Raw genomic sequence first — 21,367 nt, forward strand, 5'->3', positions numbered from 1 at the left:
GAGAAGTCAGCCCCAGGGAGAATTGCCTCCCTGTTCTCCTGGGATCCCCCAGGGCCCAGGTTGGCCAAGAGCCATGGAGAGTCCACAATCCACAGCCGTTTGCAGGAGGCTGGGCCCGAGGGACTGTCAGAGGCAAATCCCTGCTTGAGACCCAGGGCTGGGGCAGATGTAGTCACTGGGGTAAGGGCTTGGTTGGGACTTAGTCTTGGGCAAGGTTGTATGTGGGTTGGCCGGCAGCCTGGCAGGGTGAGTCTAGTCTCTGGCACAAGGACTCTGGACTTAGTCTCTGGCTGGGAAGGGACCTGAGTGGTAGAAGCAGGGGAGGCAGGGCAGGCATCTTAGATGCTACCCAAAGCTCCCCAGGGGATGCAAAACAGTCCCCCAGGCACCTTTGGAATTTGAAACAATTGAGCAGGCAGACTTAGGAGGTGGGGAAAACAGGGGGTCTTTCCAAGGAAAGAAGCTAAGAAAGGAGCTGCTTCCATCCCCCCAGACTCCCACTTTCCCCTGAGTATCCTCCTGTCTCTGCCCTCCCAGTGAGCCTGCTCAGCGCCTGGATTGTTGCCCAGCTCCGGATGAGGAATTTCAAGAGGCTCCAGAGCCAGGATCGCCAGAGCATCATGTGCGAGAAGCTGGTGGAGGGTGTGGAAGGTGGGCCTGGGGCTGGCCAGGGTGGTGGTGGGCAGGACATGGCTCAGGACTGCAGCCACCACCTCCATCCCAGCAGCCTTTTCCATGGCTGTAGGCAAGGCCAGGGCAGGTGAGAAGAGCCACAGCAGTTTTAGGTAGAAGTCGAACCTGTAGCGCTCCGACTCCCATAGCTCCTCATGAGGAGTCATGAGACCCTGCCTGGATTTCATAGAGTTGCTTGGCCCAGAGAATCCCTGAGAACTGCTGATTTGTGGCATCTCACACTGGAATTCCAGACAACAGAGAAGTGGTTAATGAAGGTCCAAAGTTAAACTGGGATTGGAATCTTGGTTCTATCACTGTGGACTACTGGGCCTTAGGCAGATTTTTTAATTTCTTTAAACCTATTTCTTCTTATCTGTGTAATAGGAATAATAATAGCACCTACCTCCTAGGTTTATGATTAAATGAAATAGTTCATGCAAAGCACTTGGTGTATGGTGTAGAACACATAGTAAACATTCAGGCAATGATAGTTACTCTTCTTCTCATGGGCTAGAGGCACAGCAGGACTGTCTGGGAGGGGATGACACTCAGTACCCCAGAAGGGGACAATGAGTCGTGGAGGCCTTGATCTAACTTCAGCCCTGAGCTGGCCCTCTTCCTCCCAATGTGCCTGTGGCGGGCCCCAGTTGACCCGGCCCCATCTCTCTCTCCCCAGCTTTGGAATGGCAGGGCCATAAGGAGCCCTGCCGGCCTGTGCTTGTGCACCTGCAGCCTGGGCAGATCCGAGTGTTAGACGGCAGGCTCACTGAGCTTCGCACCATCCAGCTACGGCCATCACAGCACATCAACCTCATCCTGTCCAACAACCATGGACGCCGCACCCTGCTGCTCAAAATCCTCAAGGAGTATGACCTGGTATGGCCCAGCTAGCCCCTAGCTTCTTGTCCACAGCCATAGCCAGGGAGGCAGCCAGGAGGAGGGGAAGGAGCACTGGGCCAGGAGACAGGGTTTATGGCTTCTAGTCCCTGGCTGCTGGAACACCTGATAGAGAGAGAGGCTCGGACACATCTGTCCCACTCTTGGCCTGCGGGATGCCATGCCCTCCAGTTCCTCCTTATTCTGCAGACACAGCCTCTCTGTCTCCTCCTTTTCTAAGGACACGTGGCAGGTCCTAGCTGGGCATCCTTGGAAAAAGCTAGGCTCTCTTCCCTGCCCCCTTATTTCAGGATCTAGTGAATTTTTAGAGATTCTGGAAGTAAGCTAAATCAGAGGCTGCTCTTGGGCTCTGACTCTGCCTGGCTCACAGTTCCCTCCATCTTTTGGCGTCCCTGCCTTCCCTTCCTTTCTCCAGTATGGAATCGAGGGAAGAATGGCTTTGCACACCGAGCGCCTTTCCTCTTCTGTAAAAGGAGATACAACTGTCTTCTGCAAGGCCACTCGAGCGGCCCCTCTCACGTGATCCATGTAAAGCACCTGGCCTCGGGAGGCCTCAGCAATGGTTGCTCTTGCTCCCACTGCCCTGGCAGGTGCTGCTGTTTAACCTGGAGGAAGAGCGGCAGGCGCTGGTGGAAAACCTCCGGGGTGCTCTGAAGGAGAGTGGGCTGGGCTTCCAGGAGTGGGAGCTGCGCGAGCAGGAGCTGATGAGGGCAGCTGTGACACGGGAGCAGCGGAGCCACCTCCTGGAGACCTTTTTCAGGCACCTTTTCTCCCAGGTGTGTACAGGGGACCAGATCTGTCCTTGTGCTGTGGTGTCTTTACTTGCGTGAGGCCATGGGATGACTCCAGGGGACGGCAGAAGCCCAGTGTTCTCAGCTAATAATCAACTCAATTGCAATTTGGGGCAAGTCACCAGACTTTACTGTGAGGAGATGCCCTGCCCGAATCCCAATCCCGCCCCCCACTGTGAGACGTCAGGGTGGGAATGCCCAGGAACAAGCTCGTCTGTGTGTGCCACTGCTTGCTCTCCTCAGGGCTGCCCAGGCTTTCTGCCCTCAGTCTCTCAACCTCCTCAAAAGGCCGCAGAAACCCAGGGCCAGACAGGCAGTGTGGGCGCTGTGAGAGTCATTGTTCACCCCTCCCTGGGGGAGGGTGGCTGCCAGAGGCCTCCATGGGGCATTGATGTCCACCTTGCAGACCTCTGAGAGCTATTGGCAGATGTGGGGAAACAGGATAGGAAGAAAAATGCAGACACTTGAGTCCACATTTGGCATGAAAATAAAGGCGGCCTGGGAGCAGAGCAGTAGAGTGGAGAAACACAGTAGATGAAAGATAAATACACGGTGATTCAGGAGGCCCAGGCAGGAGGATCACTTGAGCCCAGGAGTTCAAGGCTGCAGTGAGCCGTGATCACACCACTGCACTCCAGTCTGGGCAGCAAAGCAAGACCCCCATCTCTAAAAAAGGAAAGAAAGAAAGATGAAATACGTTTCCCTCACTGGGAAGACAGTGGGACATGCCGAGAAAGGAAGATAACTGGCGAGGAATGAGAACTACAAAGGTGACCCAGGATATAAGTGGTCTAGGAGCTCAGAAAGATTGTGAGCCTTCAGCCTGGTGTAAGGCTGTGATGGGTGTGAGATTTGGCAAGGACTCAAAGTTGGAAAACTTCTGGCTCAGAAGAAAGGAACAGGAAGGACTGAACAGAGGTGCTCCGTGGAAGGGCAAAAAATGTTTGAGGAGAAGAAGCAGGGCTGGCTGGCTGGAGGGAGGATTCATGAGGGAAGCTACTACGTCCATTGACATTTACCCTGTGCCAGCCACTTCATTTTAAAGTCAATTAATCCTCTTACAAGTTGAACTTGAGTATGTACAAGAAGAGAGGAACTCACAGCTGGGTTGACTCCTTGCCCCTGGCCTAGGCAGGAATGGGGACCTCCACTCAGTTCAGGATCCATCAGGGTTAAGGGGCTCCCTGTTTTGGGAGGTGAGGGGGCTGCTATACCCTGGGGTGGCCGTCAGTCCCTCATATTTGCACAGTGCATTCAGCCTCCAGAATAATTTCCACACAGCCTCTCTTGTTGACCTCACAATAACCCTGTGAGATAAGTAGGGCAAGTGAGGAAATGAATCCCAGACAACTGAAGAGACTTGCCTGAGGTCATGCAGCAAGCAGGTGGCAGAGTTGGGACATGAACCTGGGTCTCTTGCCTCCAGCCCCAGGCTCTTTCCAATAAAGCATCTTGTTTGAAGCTGCAAAGTTTACCTCATGACACCATCACCAGGCTTGGATTAGGCACCCCAGTTGACAGGCAGGAAAGACGAGTACTGTGGCCTGCGGCCTCCCTGTTTCCTCAAGGTCTCTTCTCTTAGGCTGGGGCAGCCCCTCGGTTGGCCGGAGATGGCTCTAAAGAGAACTCCTGGCTGGGAGCAGCTGCTCAGGCCTGTAATCCTAGCACACTGGGAGGCCAAGGAGGGAAGATCATTTGAGCTCAGGAGTTCGAAACCAGCCTGAGCAAGAGTGAGACCCCATCTCTACTAAAAATAGAAAAGAAATTAGCTGGACAACTACAAATATATAGAAAAAATTAGCTGGGCATGGTGGCGCAGGCCTATAGTCCCAGCTACTTGGAAGGCTGAGATAGTAAGCTTGCTTGAGCCCAGGAGTTTGAGGTTGCTGTGAGCTAGGCTGATGCCACTGCACTCTAGCCCAGGCAACAGAGCGAGACTCTGTCTCAAAAAAAAAGATAAATAAATAAATAAATAAATAAAAATAAAGAGAACTCCCCTTTCCCAAACCCAACTTTTCCTCAACCCAGCTGAAGCTTTGTCTTAGTTACAGCCCTGTAACTAAGATGTAAGTAAGAGGAACCTGCTTAAGCTAGCATTAACAAAGTGTCAATTGACAATGAGGAGACAGCAATATTTTAGGAATTCCTAAGGGAGGACTTCAGCTTGGCCAGGAAGGGACTGGGAAAGGGAAAGCTGTCAGCAAACAAGACCACTCCTCTCTTAGGCTACCTCTGTTTTCCCTGTGCCTTTGCCTTACTGTCTCTCTATCTCTGAGCACTTGGAAGAAGAGGGTGGTCCACACCTTCTGAGTTTTCATGAGCTCAGGTCAAGACAGACCCAGGACCTCTTAGTTCCAAGTATGCTCCCTATCCAGTCAGCTAAGGCAGAGGGCCAGGGCTCTGTAGAACAAAGATGGCCCCAGGGACCACCACAGGGCTGCCTAGAGGAGGGGGTTCTTGGGCAGACACCTCAAAAGATGGCTCCTACAAGGGTCAACTGGCCTTCAAGTCAAGGAAGCCTTTTCTCTTTCTCTTTCTCCCTCTGCTGCTGCCCAAGTGCAGGTGCTGGACATCAACCAGGCAGACGCAGGGACCCTGCCCCTGGACTCGTCCCAGAAAGTGCAGGAGGCCCTGACGTGCGAGCTGAGCAGGGCTGAGTTTGCCGAGTCCCTGGGCCTCAAGCCCCAGGACATGTTTGTGGAGTCCATGTTCTCTCTGGCTGATAAGGATGGCAATGGCTACCTGTCCTTCCGGGAGTTTCTGGACATCCTGGTCGTCTTCATGAAAGGTGAGGGAGGAGGGAATGATTGTCCAGATAGGAGAGGCTGGACAGGAGCTGGGGACTGAGGCTTGGAGTGTGGCTCACCTGCCAGAGGTGGGGAAGCACTGGGGCCAGGTCTCCAGCCTTGGCAGACGTCAGGGTGTGCCCAGACAGGGTTCAGGAAGCAGAATGACCTCTTGCTGTGTCCAGCAGTGGGTCATCACATGGGTGTGAGGCCCCTTCTGGCCAGCCTGAGGGCTCGGGCAGGCAGGCTGGGGCTCTCCTCACAGAGTCATCCTTCTCCTAGGCTCCCCTGAGGAGAAGTCTCGCCTTATGTTCCGCATGTATGACTTCGATGGGAACGGTCTCATTTCCAAGGACGAGTTCATCAGGATGCTGAGGTTGGTCTCTGGGACAGCCAGGAGAGTGGGCAGGCCAGGGACTGCCAGGGGAAAGAGGGGGATGTGAAGGAGCGAGCAGAAAGGTAAAGGTTAGCAGGGGCCTCCTCCTTACCCACATACCCAGAGACTGTTATAACTGGCAGGGAGCTTGGGGTTTCTCCAGCTGGGGCCGTTCCACCTAGGCGCTCAAGGCCTGGTGGGATGGTCAGTGGGCCCTGTGTCAGGGCCTGATGGCACCTCTGCCCCAATCCCAGGTCCTTTATTGAGATCTCTAACAACTGCCTGCCCAAGGCCCAGCTGGCCGAGGTGGTGGAGTCCCTGTTCCGGGAGTCGGGCTTCCAGGACAAGGAGGAGCTGACATGGGAGGACTTCCACTTCATGCTGCGGGACCATGACAATGAGCTCCGCTTCACACAGCTCTGCGTCAAAGGTGGGGCAGCCTGGCAGGCAGGGCTGACTCATCCATTAGGCACAGTAGGCACAATGCCCACATACTTTTAGGTGTCTCGTTTCTTTTAAAATCAGAAGAAAAAAGGAATATAATAATAATGAATACGTAATAATATATCCAACCTGAATTATATTCTCATATCAACAATTATAAAATATAATTTTTAAATTATTTTTTATTTTTATGAAGGAAGGGGCCCAAGAAGGTGAAAATACCTAGGGCCTATGAAAGTCATAATGCAGCCCTGCTGGTGGGGCACGTAGGATCAGGATGGTGTAGGGGATGGTGGCTGGAACTCTGCTGCCCCTGGCTCCCTGCCAAAACCACCTGTGCCTGGTGCCCGGGGCAGGGGGGAGACAGTGTCTCCTAGGCCATACCTCCTCAACTGGGGCATCTGGTTGTGGGGGTGGGGTGATAGCTCTTGTGTAATGTTGCCACTCCGTCTGCTGGCTGAGTGCTCAGTAAATGTTTGCTGAATACGTGAAGACCCAGTACTGTTGTCCTTTCCCCTACTTCCTGCCTGGCCCATGGCTGACTCCAGTGGGTGGGGGCTGGCATTAGAGTGAAAAAGGGGCAGGGGGGCAGGTAGGGAGTCTGTCTGTGGCCTGCTCTCAGCTGGTATGGTATCTTCTTAGCTTAGGATTCTTCCTGGGGCATGTTGAGACCAAACCCAGCCCCTCCCAGGATTATAAGCAGGGGTGGGCTCAGCAGCCTTAATGGCAAGAGGGGCAAGTTAGACGAGATGCAGGTGAGCTTCTGGTTGGAGCTTCCCCTGGGGTTAAGGAGAGCTGTGGAGAGGAGACTCAGTACTCTTCATCTTTCCCAGGCAGCCAGGGCAGCAGGCACCTGGGCCTGAGGGCAGGGGCAGGGGAGGTGCCTGGAAGTGAGCCCAGGCCACAGAGTCCCAGGGACATCCAGCACCTGGGGTGGAAGGTAGGACCAGACTTGGGGATTAAGGATTAAATAGAAAGTTAGCATGGAGAATTGTTTTATTTTGCTTTTAAATGTTGTTGTACCCCAGATTGTTGTTTCCTCCAGATTTTATTTTGAAAGATCTTAAATCTACAGAAAAGGTGAACAAGAATAGTACAAAGAAACCTCCCTTCATCTTTCACATAGATTTGCTGTTTGTTCCCACTTTGCCACATTTGCTGTTTGCTGAACCATTTGAGAGTACAGAAGTCTATACTTCGTTTTAAACACTCTGATTTCATTCAGTTCAGCTTACTTACTTTTGGCCTTGGCTAAAAGTAAGTCGTCTTCAGGCTTGGTTTGGCACTTGGAAGTAAGCTGGAGATTCCCAGGCCTCCTGTACGAACCTGGATGTGCAGCTCAGTCCTGCCCTGCCCTCCGTGCTCAGCCCAGACAGGAACAACAGGGTGGCTCCTCTGCAACATTTTCTTGTGAACATTTTCAAACACAGAAAAGTAAAAAGAATTTTGGTGTGATCTCCCACATATCTACCACCTAGATTCTACATTTAATTCTTGGAGGTTTTAAGCTGAAGGATCTTAAGCAGAGTTTTTGTGGTGGAACTGGCTTAGCAGGCAGGGAACATACAGTTCCTGAACTCTACCCCTGTAAGCCTAATACGAGTCCAGGAGTGGGACTGAAGGTGGGCGCATTCTTAGGGAAGCCTGCCTGGCCAGCTTTGTTTCAGGCCTTCTCCCTGCCCACCTATGGCTGGCTTTAGCTTTCACTGGGGATAAGGGCTGAGGCTGGGGCACACAGAGGCAGAGCCTCCACTGGACTGGGACCCTCTACAGTGTCTGAACATGGGAAGGTGGGGGTCTTGTGCATCTGGGCCCTGAGCTGCTCCCTAGCCCAGCTCTGCATTGCAGGGGTAGAAGTGCCTGAAGTCATCAAGGACCTCTGCCGGCGAGCCTCCTATATCAGCCAGGAGAAGATCTGGTAATCCTCTGTCTGGGAATATTAGAAGGAGTGGATGGGGAGTTGCCATTTCTCTCCTGGAATGGCTGGGATCAGGGCCACCACTAACCCATGCAGCGCCTTCATACAAATTAGAAAAAGGCACCCCTTACTCTAGGCAGACACAGCCCTGCACCAGGGCAAGCAGAGGGCCTGCTGGATTTCAGCACTCACTCACTGCCTGGGCCAGATGCCCTGGTGAAGGGCACAGGCATATTCAGTGGCCTTGGCTGGGACCCCCCCAGGATCTGGCTCACTCTCTCACTGGGTCTCTGTGGGAATCCCGCCATCCCATTGCTGAGAGCTCTGATCCTTCCTTGGCAGAGTGGGTTCGGAGGCAGATGAGGGGCAAGGGGACCAAGTGGCTGGGATGGCCAGGGTGCTATTTCTTGCCATTCCTGTCCTAGTGCCTCTCCTAGAGTGAGTGCCCGCTGTTCCCGCAGCAACGTTGGGACTGAGTGGACACCACAGACACTGCAGTGCCCCACGGATACAGACCCTCCGCAGGAGATTCGGCGGAGGTTTGGCAAGAAGTACGCCTGCCCTTGCCATTAAGCCCTTTCATCCCTCCCTTCAGCGACACACATCCATCACTTGGAACTATGCTAAGCACTGGAGATGCAGGCAGGATGAGGAGTTCCTGCCTAACAACGTCACAGTCTGATGAGATAGTCTGGCACACTGATAATTACTGTGTCCCACTGATGAATGTTATAATACTGGTAAGAGCAGTGGGCTTCTGAACTCAAGCAACTGTCACCTGTGCCTGGGAGGTCACAGAAGCCTTCATGGAGGAGGTGTCCCTTGAATTTCCAGTAAAGGCTGAATATGGGGGCCCAGTGGAGTTGAGAGCTACAGACTGGGAGGGGAGGGGCTATCTGAGTGTGAATGGACACCGGGTAGATGGAATGCATTCCCTGGGGTGAAATGACCCCTCAGCAGGCCATTCCTCCGTCCCTCCGTTGACAGTCCCCTTATGGAGTGCAGTATAGCCTTTAGGGTCTGAACCCTGCTTTAGCCTGACTCACTTGGCGCCCCTTCCTTGGAAGCAGTGCCCTTCCCTCTCTGTTCCAAAGCTTTGGGCTAGTGGAGCCCAAAGCAGGGCTCCACTAGCTTTGGGTCCGATGGAAGCCCAGGACTAAGGCTTCCTGTCTCCCAGGGTGACATCGTTCCAGCCCCTGCTGTTCACTGAGGCGCACCGTGAGAAGTTTCAGCGCAGCCGTCGCCACCAGACGGTGCAGCAGTTCAAGCGTTTCGTCGAGAACTACCGGCGCCACATTGGTTGCGTGACCGTGTTCTACGCCATCGCCGGGGGGTTGTTCCTGGAGAGGGCCTACTGTGAGTGACTTCACTTACCGCAAGCCTCAGCCTAAGCGCTAGTCCTGGCGGTGGGGCCTACTGTGAGTGAAGGACAGCCATGGGGCGGGGCCTGCGATGAGTGACAGCCCTGGGGGCGGGGCCTACGGGGCTCCGGCGACAGGGTGAGTGGAGCCTGCTTGAATGAAGACCGTGCCAGGGAGGCCTGTTGTGAGTGGCGGCCGGCCAGGGCCTGCGGTTGATGACCGGCGCTCTTGCCTCTGCACTGATCCTCCCTCGCCTGCCTGGGCCCCTCCACAGACTACGCCTTTGCGGCGCACCACCAGGGCATCACGGACACCACCCGCGTAGGCATCATCCTGTCGCGGGGCACGGCGGCCAGCATCTCCTTCATGTTCTCCTACATCCTGCTCACCATGTGCCGCAACCTCATCACCTTCCTGCGAGAGACCTTCCTCAACCGCTTCATACCCTTCGACGCCGCCGTGGACTTCCATCGCCTCATTGCCGCCACTGCCATCGTCCTCACAGGCAGGGCCTGGGTGTCCCTGGGAGTCTCTCCATGTCCTCCCATCCCACCCCCTGCTGGCTTCCCCTCCTCTGAGAGCCCTTCCTCTGCGCCTGCACTTAACTTTAATGTGAGTCTGGATGTCCTTCTTGTAAGGATGGAGTTGGCCAGGGCTGTGGTATGAAGTGAGCCTGGGCGTCCCCGACGGCCCCACAGGTGCCTCTTCCCACGCCGGCCAGGGCACCTCACCAGCCTCCAGCTGACAAGTTACTGACACCCCAGAAGCAGTGCACATAATGTGTTATCTTTCCCAGTGTTTATGTTTTAAAATATGGCTCTGTGAGAGAAACCAAAGGAATGAACTTCCAATGGTATGATTTCAGACTCATGTGCTTGTGTTATGGACGGTGTTTAAATGGGGCGTGGGGAAGGACCAGGAAGTTGATTAGAGGTCAGAAGTCCAGCCCCCTAGGGTCCTTCTTCAGGCCCCCAACTCTATCTGGCCAGGGTCCTCCACCTTGGGCCAAATGGGTTGAGCACCCCACTGGGCTGTCCCCAGCTCACCACCCATCTGCTCTTCTTCAGTCTTGCACAGTGCGGGCCATGTGGTGAATGTGTTCCTGTTTTCCATCAGCCCACTCAGCGTCCTCTCCTGCCTCTTCCCTGGCCTCTTCCATGACGATGGGTGAGCGTGAGTGTGAGCATGAGCATGTGTGTGTGGTGGGAGGATTCCTTGTGGGTGGAAAGAAACAAACTCTTTTGTCTCAGAGGAGAATGTTACCTTCCAGGTTATGGTGCAGACAGTGTGTAGCCTGGGCCCCCAACCCCAAGTCACCAGAAGGGGAGACTGGTGGCTAGGTTGGGGTACCTCCCCTGGAGGGTCCTCTCTGGAAATCCCAGAGATCTCCTCTCAGGATCCTTCCTTGCTGTCCCTTCCACACAGATCTGAGTTCCCCCAGAAGTATTACTGGTGGTTCTTCCAGACCATACCAGGTGAGAGCCTTCCCTGCTCTGTGAATCTCTGGGCCTGACTCTGAGCTCATGGCTCTGGGTTCTGTCTACCATGCAGCAGGCCAGACACACACTTAGCTCTCACAGTGAGCCAGGCTCTGCCCTCTGGCTCTGGACACACCTGGACAGTAGGAGACTTAGGCTACTTTGCATTCCAATCCTCCTCTCAGGAGCTTAGCTGGTTCCTGGCCTACTCTGGACTAGTCCAGTGTAATGCGAACCCTCCATTCCACCCTCACCCCAACACACACACACACACCCCTACCATGACAGTAGCTTTGAGGAACACTGTGCCCCAGCTGCATGGGGGAGGGATCAGGTTCTTAGTCAAGCCAGATAGAAGCCTCTGCTCCTTGTAGCATGTCTTGACAAGGGCTGTTTAGGGACATATTCCTAACTCCCTGTAATTGCCCATTTTAGAGCTATTAGCTGTGAATCTATTCAAACTCTTCTGGAACCTATTTATATTTTCAGTCTGTTCCCTCCTTGGGGTAACACAGTTTCTATACTAGCTCCTCTCTGTGAAACACAACATAGGTTTTTTATTTTTTTTTAATCCTAAAACGATCTGCTTTGAACTTCAGAGGGAGCTTGCTAATTCCTGCACACTGGGATTTAGTGGATAAGGCTCTGTTTGTGCTCTCCTCTCCGTTCAGGACTTTATAGGCTTTGGTTAGATCCCTTCTTAACCTTTGCGTTTTCATATTGCTGGGCTCTAATCTTCCTAATTTCTGCCTCTCTCCTCCTTGATCACCTGAGGGACCATTCTCTGTCCTCCCACCCTGCCCTGGCTCTAGTATTATCCTCCTGTATACCCACAGCCTGGGATCCCCTGTGAGAAGAGGAGCCTCCCACCAACTCTGGGTTGTACCCTGGGTGCTCTGGTGATAGCAGAGACAACGTGGTCCCACCAACCCACTACCAGTGCCAGTGCTCATGCTGTGTGGTATGACAGCAAGTGGAGCAGTGCAGGGACCAAGCCTTGACTCCATGAGAGCAGGGCCTGCAATTCCCAGTGTGTGGCCCAAAGGACCCAGAGTGGATGCCCTGTGCATTCATTCATTCAGCACACATTTATATAAGGGCCCTGGTATGCCAGGCCCCTGCACTAGGCACTGGGATTCAGTGGTGAACTAACCTAGGCCTGTCCCTGTTCTTGTGGACCTAAGAGTCAGGAAAGTGAGAGACACAAAACAAATGATGACACGGGTTAAAAATGACCATGGTGACAAGGGCTATAAAGAATGAATAGGGTCTGTTGAAATAAAGGTACCTGTGATAGCGGTGTGGGGGCAGAGGAACAGAGGAGGATGCTGGGATTTTCTTGCCCCCACTTTGGACATTGGAATGGAGAGCGGGCCCTGACCCTGGAAGCCTCAAAACAGGCCTCTCCACAAGGCACTGCTCGTCTGCCCCTCCCCTTCCATGTTCACTCTGCAGGCCTCACGGGGGTGCTGCTTCTCCTGGTGCTGGCCATCATGTATGTCTTCGCCTCCCACCACTTCCGCCGCTGCAGCTTCCGGGGCTTCTGGCTGACCCACCACCTCTACGTCGTGTTCTACGTCCTGGTGAGGGCTCCTGGCTGTGAGCCAGGCCAGCAGGGTATGGGCAGGACGTTCCCAGGGAGGCAATGGAGGTTGAGACATTCGTTCTCCATCCCCTTAGTTATTTCAAATATCCTCTTCACCTCTTGACATCCCTCTTTGAAGATGGAGATTATACAGGGGGCTCTCCAGTAGGCTAAGCCCAACATGCCGCCCTCGGGAGACTGCCTCCCTGGTGTGGGTTTTGCAGTAGCAACACTGCCAGGCCGATCTGCATCCTCACAGATGCCCCAACATCACTTCTGCCTAGCCAGTCTTTCCCAACTTTGGATGGCTGGTTTTGGCTCCCAAGTGGACTACCTGCACCCAAGGGAGCATCACCCTGTTTAGAGAAACTTATCTTAAATGGGTTCTGCCACTTTTGTTCTGATCTTGTTTTGGGGGGCATTAGCCATACCACCCAGCTAAGTGCTATCTATACAGTAGATGAGCTTGTCTAAAGTTTCTTCAGTTGGATTGCTGATGAAATGGCTTTTTAAGACTTTACCTACCCTCTTCTGCTTAATCTTGGCTCCTACCTCCCTTCCTTTCCATTCCCTCCTTGCTCCTGTTCCCTTCACCCTCCTCTGGGTTTCTCATCATGAGCTGAGTCTGACTGTCCCTGTGTTGTGGCTCTGCTTGCCTTCCTTCCTCACGAGCACAGCCAGCTTCCCAAAGGGCACTCTGAGGGCCTTGCTGGGAAGCTAAACTATGTCCCAAGGCCCCAGCTGCCCCCCACCAGTTGATGGCTTGGCTGCCAGCATTCAAGGAGCCCAGAGCCCATATGGCTGCCCTCTTGATTTCCAGGCTCCTAGCAGAACAGCACATAGGCGTCTCCTTTGTCCTGAGACAAAGAAAGAGTACACCTTTGCCTTAGTCAGGCTGGCTGCTGCTGTCTCACTTGCCTCCTCCCCTCAAGTGTAGTTCTGTCCTCACTGAGAAGTAAGGTCTGTTTCCTCTTGCCTGTGGCTCAGCATTTCATGTTTCTGAAGATGACTACTCAGCTTTGCCTTAAGATGTTTTCTAGAACTGATGATGTTCGTTTCCAAAGAAATCTCTCCCTTCTTTGAAAGCTGTGGCTAATTTACCCCTCCCTCCTCATCTTCCCAGTCACGGGTGGAGCCCTAGCATCCTGGGCTACTGCTTCTGTTCAGGGTGGAGATGATGTTCTTCTTCCTGGTGTGATAAAGCAGCTTCTTTGAACTAGGTGGAACATCCAGAAGAGTCGCCAGCCTGGCTCCCTGAGACTAAGAGCCCTTTCTGATTTAGCTCTGGGTTGTGGGCATCACTGGGATTCCAAATTGCCCTTCCTGCCAGCAGGAAATTCAGGGGCTCAGAGAGGTGCAGGCCTCTCCGCTGGGCAGTCCTAGCCTGGCAGCTTGGGGGCATCTGCCCTCCGGAGAGATCAGGGCAAAAGCACCCTCTTCCTTCCCACTTACCCTAGGTGTGGCCATCGACTTTGGGCAGAAAGAGAAGTTACAAGGACCCCAGCGTAGAGCAGACCCTGGGGAAGGATGTCTAGGGCCCTGATCCAGGCTACAGAGGGTGGGGCTAGCACATCAGAGGCTGAGCTGGCTGGCTGCCCCCACCACCCTGGCCCCTCAGCCAACCAAGAATCTGCAGCAGCTTTGTGGTTTAAAAGTAAAGCCAACACAAAATGGGGTATATAAACAGAGAGGTGTGAGGTCACCCTGACATTGTACTCAGCCTGGTTGGATGCTCAGAAAGCCTTGGGGGTGGGCGTGTGCTCCACAGTGAAAGAGGAGCTTGGGGAAAGCAGAGCCAGTTCAGAGAAGAGCTCAGAGAGGTTTAGAGGTTTACATCAGTCTCATGGGGAAAGTTTCAAGAATTTGGGAATACTCAGCTGGGGGAAGGCATTCCTGAGTGAGGGACCAGAGTTCAGTTTAACACATATCTGTTAGGGTCTACTATATACTAGCTCTGTGTGAGGCCCAGCAGTGGAAAGGGAGACTCTAACCCCTACCTTAAGAACTTAGGATTTGCTGCAGAGATAAGTGCCACATGCATGAAATGATCAAAATGAACACACAATATAGGATTAATTGCTGAGTGGGATGCTCCAAACAGTAAGTTATAGGAGCTTATCGAAGGGAGTTTCACTTGGGCTAAACTGGTTAGGGTAGACTTTGGAGAGAAGATGGGACTTGGGCCAAGACTTTGGGAGGGAAAAGCTAAGCTTTGACAGGGCAGAGGGGAAACCGAAGAGCAATCCAGGTAGAAGGAAGGGTGTGGGCACCGGTGCAGGGGTGGGAACGGTGATACAATACTCGGGGCAGAGGGGACAGTCCTGGCTATGGATGGCCACAGGGCATCAGGTGGTGGCAGGACATGCTGAGGAGTTGTGGCTCAGTGGAGAGGCCACAGCACATGGCAGAGCATACAAAGAGAAGAGCAGGCTTGGGCAACACCCAGGACTGGGGGTGGCAGAAGGAAGGGAGCAAGTGGAAGAGGTGGAAAGCAAGTGGCTCAAGAGACAAAGAGGGAGAACCAGTAGAGCACTGTTGCAGAAGCAGCCGAGACAGGGTGGTCATGAGTGCCACAGGCTGCCAAGAGTGAGAGGGAACATGGTCTGAAAGGAGACCTTGGGGTCTGGCCATTTGTGGGGCTGGGGTGAGCCCTCAGTGGGCTGGTTCTAAGGAGAGGTGGAGGCGGGAGCCAGACTGACCCAGACTCAGGAGCAATCAAGTGGGAAGAAGGGGCCAAGTAGTGTCTGACCAGGTTAGACAAGCTTATCAGGGAAAGGACCAGAGCTGGACGATACCTGTCAGTTATTTCATGGAAAGGGGGGGACTAGTTAGGTGTTCTTAGCCTCCAAAACGAGAGATCAACTGGGAAAACTCCTTTCCCTAACAGTTACTGAGTGCCTACCATGTGTCAGGCGGAAACTGCTAGCAGCTGGGAGTATAGTGGCAAACAGTCCCTACCGCTTCAGGCCAGTGGGGGAGACAACAGTAAACATGTAAATAAATAATTTACATTGTATTTATTACGTGTAAATAAATAATTAAAATTATTGCAAGCAAATAATTATGGATGATGACAAGTGCTCTGAGGGAGTTAACAGGCAGATGTGGTGGAAAGGACTGAGGGAAGGCCTGCAGAGGTGCTGTTTCTGCTGAGACTTGAAAAATGAGCTGGAGCAACCAGTGGAGCCACAGGAGCAACGAGGGGAAGGGCACTCCAGGCAGGGGGAACAGCAAGGGCAAAGGTCCTGGAGCAGAAAGGACCTGCCATGCTTGAGGAACAGGGACAGGGACGGGGAGCTGGCAGGCAGAGGTCAGAGTGCTGCATTGTAGTGTAGTGGGAAGGCCACTTAACCCTTTTAAGCTGGGGATGACATGAAAAAACGAACTTTAAAAAGCCACACTGGCTGCCTTGAAGAGACAGGATTACAGTGGAGCGAGACCAGTGGAAGTAGGTCTTCCTGCGTGAGTCCAGGTGAGAGGCCACATGGCTCGGTCTAGGGTGGTGTCAGGAGCTGGCAAATAGTCTCATTCCTCGTGGAATGCTTTGGAGGGTGGAGTTGGGAGTGGCGAGGTCTGGGAACCTGGAAGGAGCATGGTCCTTATGAGGTGGGGTTGGCTATACCAGAAGGGAAGGATGCGGAGTCTAGGGCCAGAGCTGGCCTCATACCCTGTTGTGGGTGCCACGGGGTCTGAGCTGAACTCTTTCCTCTATCCAGCTCATCATCCACGGCAGCTTTGCCCTGATCCAGCTGCCACGTTTCCACATCTTCTTCCTGGTCCCAGCACTCATCTATGGGGGGGACAAGCTGGTGAGCCTGAGCAGGAAGAAGGTGGAGATCAGCGTAGTGAAGGCGGAGCTGCTGCCTTCAGGTACCAGCCTGGAGGCCGTCAGGGGACCAGCTTGGTGGCACTGAGGGAGATGACAGGGCAGGGGCAGAGCCTGGCCCATGGTCTCTTGGCCTGGCCCAGTGAGGTAGCTGGGCCTGAGGCGGTGGGGACGAGGAAGCTGGTAATAAGAGCTCTTCGTCAGGGGTCTTGAGCCTCTCAGCACAGAAAATGGGGAAGCCCAGGCCAGGCTGCCCCTTGCCCTGCTGACCACCAGCCCTCCTCAGGGTGAGTTTCTGATGGGGGGAGCCTTCCCTTGTCATATTCCAGAAGCAGAGCTGAGGCTGTGGGTGGCGGAACTGTCTGGAGAGTTGTGGGAACAACCCACATTGTTGTTGGGTTCAGAGCAGCAGCTTCCCACCCACCATCCCTCCCCAGGAGTGACTTACCTGCGGTTCCAGCGGCCCCAGGGCTTTGAGTACAAGTCAGGGCAGTGGGTGCGGATCGCCTGTCTGGCTCTGGGGACCACAGAGTACCACCCTTTCACGCTGACCTCTGCTCCCCATGAGGACACGCTCAGCCTGCACATCCGGGCGGCAGGGCCCTGGACCACTCGCCTCAGGGAGATCTACTCACCCTCAACGGATGACAGATGTGCCAGATACCCAAAGGTGCCCAGACCCAGGCCAGATGTGCCACCTGCTCCCACAGCCCTTTAGCAGGCTTTGGCCCTGCAGCACCAGCCTCCCCACGGTGTTCCTCCCCTCCCCCCATCTGGAGACTGGTTGTTCCAGATAATGCCACAGCCCTCCTTTCCTCCTCACTCCATAAACCTACCTGCCTTTCCCTGCCTCTCATTTCTAGCTTCAGAACTATGGTGGTGGCCAAGCTTAACTCAAACCCACTGCCCTCCCTACAGCTATACCTCGACGGACCATTTGGAGAGGGCCACCAGGAGTGGCATAAGTTTGAAGTGTCAGTGCTGGTGGGAGGGGGCATTGGGGTCACCCCCTTTGCCTCCATCCTCAAAGACCTGGTCTTCAAGTCATCAGTCAGCTGCCACGTGTTCTGTAAGAAGGTGAGTACCTCCCTTCCCCCAGCCCATGGCCCCTTCCTCCCAATCACGGTGCCATCCATGCCCCTCTCTCCTGCCTCTGTTCCTGGCCTCCTGGATCTGGGCAAGGGCAACTTGGCCCGAAACCTAGGTGGCTGGCAGGTGGGGAAGTGTCAGGATATCCCCAGATCCTGAAGGACAGAATTGGTTTGCTGATGCTTTACGAAGACACTTCCCTCAGTTATGGGGTGCTCCATGTAGAATTTGCTTCTGGGAGTCCCTGCAAGCAGGGTTGCAGGGGGATGAAGAAACCCATTCCCTCTTACAGAGCAGGCCAGCACTTGGAGCATATTGGGCTGGGAGAGGGAACGGCACGCTTGGGGTGGGGCGCAGGTGAAGCTGGCTCACCTTCCGAGTGGAAGAGGAGGGGAGGTGACAAGGCAGGACTGGTGGGCTGGGTTGGCCCCAGGAACACAGCCCAAGCCTGCAGGCCCCTCCACGCTTGGTCCCTTCACCCCAGCCTGGACCTGGTGGCAGGCCCCTGCTCGTCTCCCTGGGCCTGGTAGGTGAGTCAGGGGTGCGGGAATGCAGCAGGCAGAGGCCCAGCCCATATGGTGTCAGCACTCAGAGGGTGACAGCTCCCTTCCTCTCCTCTGCCCACACCAGCTCTGCCTCTGCTTCTTAACCCACACAGCCCTGCTTCTCCCCATCAGAAGTTGAAGAGGGTTCCCCCAATTCCCATCTGCCCCAGGCAGCTGGCTGGGTCTTCCCTGAGGCTGCTCTGTGAAATGCCCCTCAGCCCCTAGATCCTCACAGCCTGAGCAGGGCCCACTGGAGTGGTAGGACAGGCTCAGCAAGGGAAAGCTGCTTCCCACCCAAGAGTCCCTCAGCTCCTTCCTTTCGCATAGCCCTGGGCTGTCACTTTGACCTCTCAGTGCCTGGGCAACTCCATCTCTGGCCTCAGAGCCTGGCCCTGTGGCCCAAACACTAGATCCTCCTGGGCTCTCTGGGGAGGGCCATGAGCTGGCTGAGATCAGAAGAGTTCTGTTGGTTTGGGGACCCCTGGGACCTAGGAAGACTGAGTTGAATGAGTCTCGAGCTCCAGCTGTGTGTCCCCAGATCTACTTCATCTGGGTGACGCGGACCCAGCGGCAGTTTGAGTGGCTGGCTGACATCATCCGGGAGGTGGAGGAGAATGACCGCCAGGACCTGGTGTCTGTGCACATCTACATCACCCAGCTGGCTGAGAAGTTTGACCTCAGGACCACCATGCTGGTATGTCAGGGCTGGCCAGGCAGGGCAGGGGGCCACCGTCTGCACTAGGAGTTGACCCTGGCTGTACCTGGCCGGACTATCTTCCACCCCCTTTCCCTAGTACATCTGCGAGCGCCACTTCCAGAAGGTGCTGAACCGGAGTCTGTTCACTGGCCTGCGCTCCATCACCCACTTTGGCCGCCCCCCTTTTGAGGCCTTCTTCAACTCCCTGCAGGAGGTCCACCCACAGGTCAGTCCCACCCTAATGAAGGTTCTGTTCACCTTTATCACCTGGGGTCTGAGCAAATCTCCCAAACCTGCTCCATCAGGGAAGGAATTGGCTGCTGATGAGAACCCGTCCTCTGGGAGATTGGTGATGTGATGGAATGGAGGATGGGTTGGGGTCACCCAGAGGTGCTAAGGGAGGAGGCAGACAATAGGCACTTGCCACCTCTGGAGCCATGATGCATTGTCCAGAAGGAAGAGCTCAATAATTGAGCTAGTCCTCGCCATAAACTGAGGGCTACCCTCAGCATTAATACTGAGCCAGGCTTCCCCTAGACACTGAGCTAACCTTCACCAGAACACTTGGCTAGCCACTACTCTCATAAAGACTGGGCTAGCCCTCAATGAGACACTGAGCTATCCCTCAGCTTGAACATTGATTAACCCAGCCTCTAGTAGAAGATGCTGATCTAGCACTTTACCAAACTGAGCTAGACTTATAAACACTGAACCAGCCCTCACCAAGCATGGCACAAAGCAACCTTCCTCAGGAGCACTGAATGAGCCCTCACCAAGGGGCTCTTGCTGGTCTTTAACATAAACACTGAGCTAGCTCTGCCTCTGAACAACAAGCTAGCTTTCATGTCTTCCTCCTGCAACAGGTCCGGAAGATTGGGGTGTTTAGCTGTGGCCCCCCTGGCATGACCAAGAATGTGGAAAAGGCCTGTCAGGTCATCAACAAGCAGGACCGGACTCATTTCTCCCATCATTATGAGAACTTCTAGGCCCCCTGCCCAGGGGCTTTGCCCACTGTCCCACTGAGCAAAGGTTTGGGCCCATACCTCACCTCTGTACTTCCTGTTTCTGGCTGCATCAGGCTTCTGCCCCTTCTCACCTCCCAAACTTGGTCCTGGTGGCCATGTTTAGTCACCATGTGTGGGCTCAGGGACCCCCAGATCCAGAATGTATCTCGGCCCGGAGAAGTGGGGGGCACTGTCTAGGGACTAGAGGTTGGGAAGTGAGGAAGCTATTGGTTTGGGGCAAAGTGCAGCCTCTTCTTCCAGGCTAAAAAGAGAAACCTCATAAGACAAGCTGCCAAGTAGAGCGGACGAGCTCGTGTGTGTATGTGTGTATATATGTGTGTTTGTGTAAGGGGCTGTGAGCCTAGGGATGAAGTGGGAACACAGATGCTGGCATCTTAGAACCCTCTCTATCCCCAAACCCCCTCCCCACTTTCAGAAGGGCTGGAAAATGCCTTGAGGAGGTAGAGGCTGGACCTACGGCAAGCAATTTACAGATCCCCCCTCAGCACCCCAGTCTAACAGCACAATTGATCTCCTCTCCCAAGTTTTTAGACGTGTACTGAAGTCATACCCTGGCCTGGGACCTATCTATGCAGTGCTCCTCAAACCTCTGCTCCAGTAGTCTCCTTTACAAATAAATCACTTTTCTGCCTTCAGGGTTTCTTTATTCTGCCCCAGGACAGGGTGGGGAACCAGTAGAGAAAACCACTCACCCAGCTGGCTCACCAAGCTGGTCCAGACGCCTCTCTGAGCTTGCCAGTATGCACTGAGTAAAGGAACCAGCCCAAGGCCAGGTGCCCCAGCTGGAGACACCTTCTCTGGCCCAGGGGTGCCCTTCCTGACAGAGGGCCTCCGAAGCCAGATCTGGAGGGGCAGAGAGAGGGTGTGGGGCGTTCTGGAGGAGGTGGGCTCGGTGAAGAGAGGAGGGGAGAGGGTGGGGCACAGCCGGAGCTTATAGGGAGCCAGAGCTGGCTGGCTCGCTCCAGGACCGCTGACTCCCAGCCATTCTCTGAACAATGGGACAGGTGGGCACTTGCGCCTACATGGATCTTCCAGGCAGCGAGGAGACAGATAAGTACATCACCTAACCTCTTTAAGCCTGTTTTCTCATCTGCAAAACGGCTGGAATGCTCCCCAAGTCTACTTAAACATAGGGCAACCCTCTAGGAGGGAATTTCTGAACGAGCGCCCTATTTCAAGTGAGCCTTTCTATTGTCCCTACAGAATGCCTACATTTGTCAGATCACATACCCTCAATTTCGAGAAAATAGCCGCTGGATTAGAAACTCCCAAGTCCTGTGATTCACACACTTGGGAGTTGCACCTTTAGGTCCTGGAAAAGGCCCTCAGACTGCACTCCGGGGCAGCCGTCCCCCGAGGGTGTTCAGATCAGGTGGCCCGTGAGAGCAGGAGGGCGAGCCGGGGCGGCCCAGTGGGTTTTCCGGGGCAGAGCCCACAGGCACGGCGGGTTCCAGCTGTGGGCGCCGGCAGGGGCGTTGCCTGGGGCCGCAGGCGGGAGTGGCCCCGTGCGCCCGGCCTGTGGTTAGAGGCGCGGCCCCCAGGGGGCGCGCACGGCCAGCCCCGGCCGCCGATCCCCAGGGTACGGATCCTTTCGTCAGGGCCCGAGCGGGGCGCTACCGGCCCGGCTTCCTCCGCTGAGGAAACAAGCGAGGAGCCCCGCAGTCCGCCTCGCCAGCCTTCCCGCCCTCCCGGGCGCGCGGTTTCCGCGTGGCACCGCCGCGCCGCTCCCTCCCGCCTGGCGCGCTGCCTCTTTGTCTCTCCGCGTCTCCCCTCCTCCCAGACAAATGGCTGTTGGCAGGAAATTGGACGCGTTCTTGGGGAGCTGCGCTCGGCGGCGGCGGGGAGGGGGGCCGCAGCGGCCGGCGGGCTTCGGG

The 21,367-nt window shown here is 54.8% G+C and overlaps 1 protein-coding gene across 2 annotated transcripts in view; it reads left to right on the top strand.

Annotated features, from left to right (window-relative positions):
* The window catches only part of DUOX1 (dual oxidase 1), a 31,873-nt gene extending 11,745 nt beyond the window's left edge, over positions 1-20,128 (top strand). For both annotated transcript variants that reach the window (XM_012649173.1, XM_012649172.1), the window contains 19 exons: positions 538-651; positions 1,352-1,551; positions 2,163-2,348; positions 4,926-5,151; positions 5,432-5,525; positions 5,780-5,955; positions 7,818-7,887; positions 8,313-8,438; positions 9,065-9,243; positions 9,523-9,753; positions 10,316-10,415; positions 10,674-10,723; positions 12,182-12,309; positions 16,028-16,181; positions 16,575-16,807; positions 17,056-17,214; positions 18,310-18,465; positions 18,566-18,694; positions 19,332-20,128. In XM_012649173.1, coding sequence (XP_012504627.1) covers positions 538-651; positions 1,352-1,551; positions 2,163-2,348; positions 4,926-5,151; positions 5,432-5,525; positions 5,780-5,955; positions 7,818-7,887; positions 8,313-8,438; positions 9,065-9,243; positions 9,523-9,753; positions 10,316-10,415; positions 10,674-10,723; positions 12,182-12,309; positions 16,028-16,181; positions 16,575-16,807; positions 17,056-17,214; positions 18,310-18,465; positions 18,566-18,694; positions 19,332-19,454 — 2,834 coding nt within the window. In that variant the 3' untranslated portion in view covers positions 19,455-20,128. The remainder of the gene's footprint in view (positions 1-537; positions 652-1,351; positions 1,552-2,162; positions 2,349-4,925; positions 5,152-5,431; positions 5,526-5,779; positions 5,956-7,817; positions 7,888-8,312; positions 8,439-9,064; positions 9,244-9,522; positions 9,754-10,315; positions 10,416-10,673; positions 10,724-12,181; positions 12,310-16,027; positions 16,182-16,574; positions 16,808-17,055; positions 17,215-18,309; positions 18,466-18,565; positions 18,695-19,331) is intronic.
* Positions 20,129-21,367: the final 1,239 nt, after the last annotated feature.

Source organism: Propithecus coquereli, unplaced genomic scaffold, assembly GCF_000956105.1.
Source record: "Propithecus coquereli isolate 6110/MARCELLA unplaced genomic scaffold, Pcoq_1.0 Scaffold3, whole genome shotgun sequence".
In the NCBI taxonomy this organism is placed as follows: Eukaryota; Metazoa; Chordata; class Mammalia; order Primates; family Indriidae; genus Propithecus; species Propithecus coquereli.